The sequence below is a fragment of the Phaeoacremonium minimum genome (assembly GCF_000392275.1).
Source record: "Phaeoacremonium minimum UCRPA7 unplaced genomic scaffold PA7_03_scaffold_270, whole genome shotgun sequence".
NCBI classification, from domain to species: Eukaryota; Fungi; Ascomycota; class Sordariomycetes; order Togniniales; family Togniniaceae; genus Phaeoacremonium; species Phaeoacremonium minimum.
Window position 1 is genome coordinate 485,865 of NW_006921175.1, and position 1,528 is coordinate 487,392.

General features: G+C 46.2%; 1 protein-coding gene across 1 annotated transcript; it reads left to right on the plus strand.

Moving 5' to 3' along the window:
• Positions 1-675: 675 nt before the first annotated feature.
• On the plus strand, positions 676-1,005 carry UCRPA7_3389 (putative fad binding domain-containing protein; the record flags this gene model as incomplete). The annotated part of the gene is made up of 2 exons (XM_007915942.1): positions 676-804; positions 859-1,005. 2 exons carry the CDS (start codon positions 676-678, stop codon positions 1,003-1,005), a joined length of 276 nt encoding a protein of 91 aa, XP_007914133.1.
• Positions 1,006-1,528: the final 523 nt, after the last annotated feature.

Below are 1,528 nucleotides of genomic sequence, written 5' to 3' on the forward strand. Positions count from 1 at the left end.
AATGTATGTATAAGTGACACAGAGCCTTTGTCTGAGTTGTTTGTCACGGGCAGCAGGTAATTGACCGAGCAATGAGCACCATGACGACGATGTGATTAGCGGCCATCATTACCCCAGGTTCTACTTGATGATGTGGAGGACTGACCAATCAAAAGCCTGTTCTCGGCTCCGAAGCTTGCTGTCCGATTGGCTCGCTGGCAAGATAACCCTTAGGAGTCCTAATCTCCAAACTACAAACAGATCAAAGCAAGTGCACGTGAATAGCAAAGACCGCAGGTAATCATTGCTATCTTGAGTGTTTGGAAGTTGGTGAATGCATCTGTCGCTCATCAATTTGGACCTTCTCACATAGCAAAATGACTCCTCCTCATCCCCTAATTAAAGGCGCAACGACAAACGGGGTCGCCCATCACGATCATGCCGTTGAAGTAGATGTTTTGATCGTTGGCGGCGGCCCTACAGGCTTGTTGTCAGCGTATATGCTCTCTAAGTTAGGAGGTTAATATTTGTTGTTTTTGATAAAATTTACTACCGGGTAAGCATGCTGATATAAGGTGAACAGTCAAGTCCCTAGTTGTCGAGAAGTACCCAGAACGCCTAGCGGCACCGAAGGCACACGCTCTGTGCCCTAGAAGCCTCGAAATTTGCAGGCAATTTGGTCTTGACACAAATCAGATGCGCAAATTGGGCTCGCCTCGTGAAGATGCTTATTGGGTCAATTTCCTGACAAACCTCAGCGGTGAGCGCATCGGGGTTTTGCCTTATGAGAGAATGGACGTCGATGTGTTGGACGACACTCCAGAAGTGAGTGCGAAACCCGAGAATTGGATCTGTGCCAACGATAACATTGTTCATTAGATGATTCACAACATCCCTCAGCCCGTTTTTGAGGAGTTTGTTGCACGAAATCTCTTTCATGACTCTAATAATGAAATTCGGAAGGGCGTCTCATATATCTCAAGCAAAGAGGTAGGCTTCTCCAGCCGTATTAGTCGTCCTGATTAGTCGTCTTACACTGTCACAGGCCGACGGACACGTATACACTACGGTCGAGCAACGCTCTACCGAAGCTCAATGGAAAATTAAATCTAAATATGTTCTTGCATGCGACGGCGCGAAGAGTCAAGTACGCAAGTTTCTGAACATCGATTCTGAAGGGGAAGACAGCTGTAAGATGCATGCCTATCAAATGCTAGATATCTATACTAAAAGTAGCAGATGAGACAATGATGACAATTCATTTCAAAGCTGATCTCCGACCTGTTGTCAAGGATCGCGTCGGTATTCTACATTGGATTACTGACCCTGCGTGCTCTGGCTTTATCATCGGATATGACCTTGGCGGAAACCAAGTTCTCATTAGTAACTTCGATGTCTGTTACATCTACATATTTAACTGAGAGGACGTTATATGCTGACATGACCTCGGCAGTCCAAGAAGCACCCTGCCGAGACCTGGAATGAAGAGTTAAGCCGCAGGGTGGTTCGAACTGCTATCGGCCAAGATATTCCATTCGAAGTTTTTAGC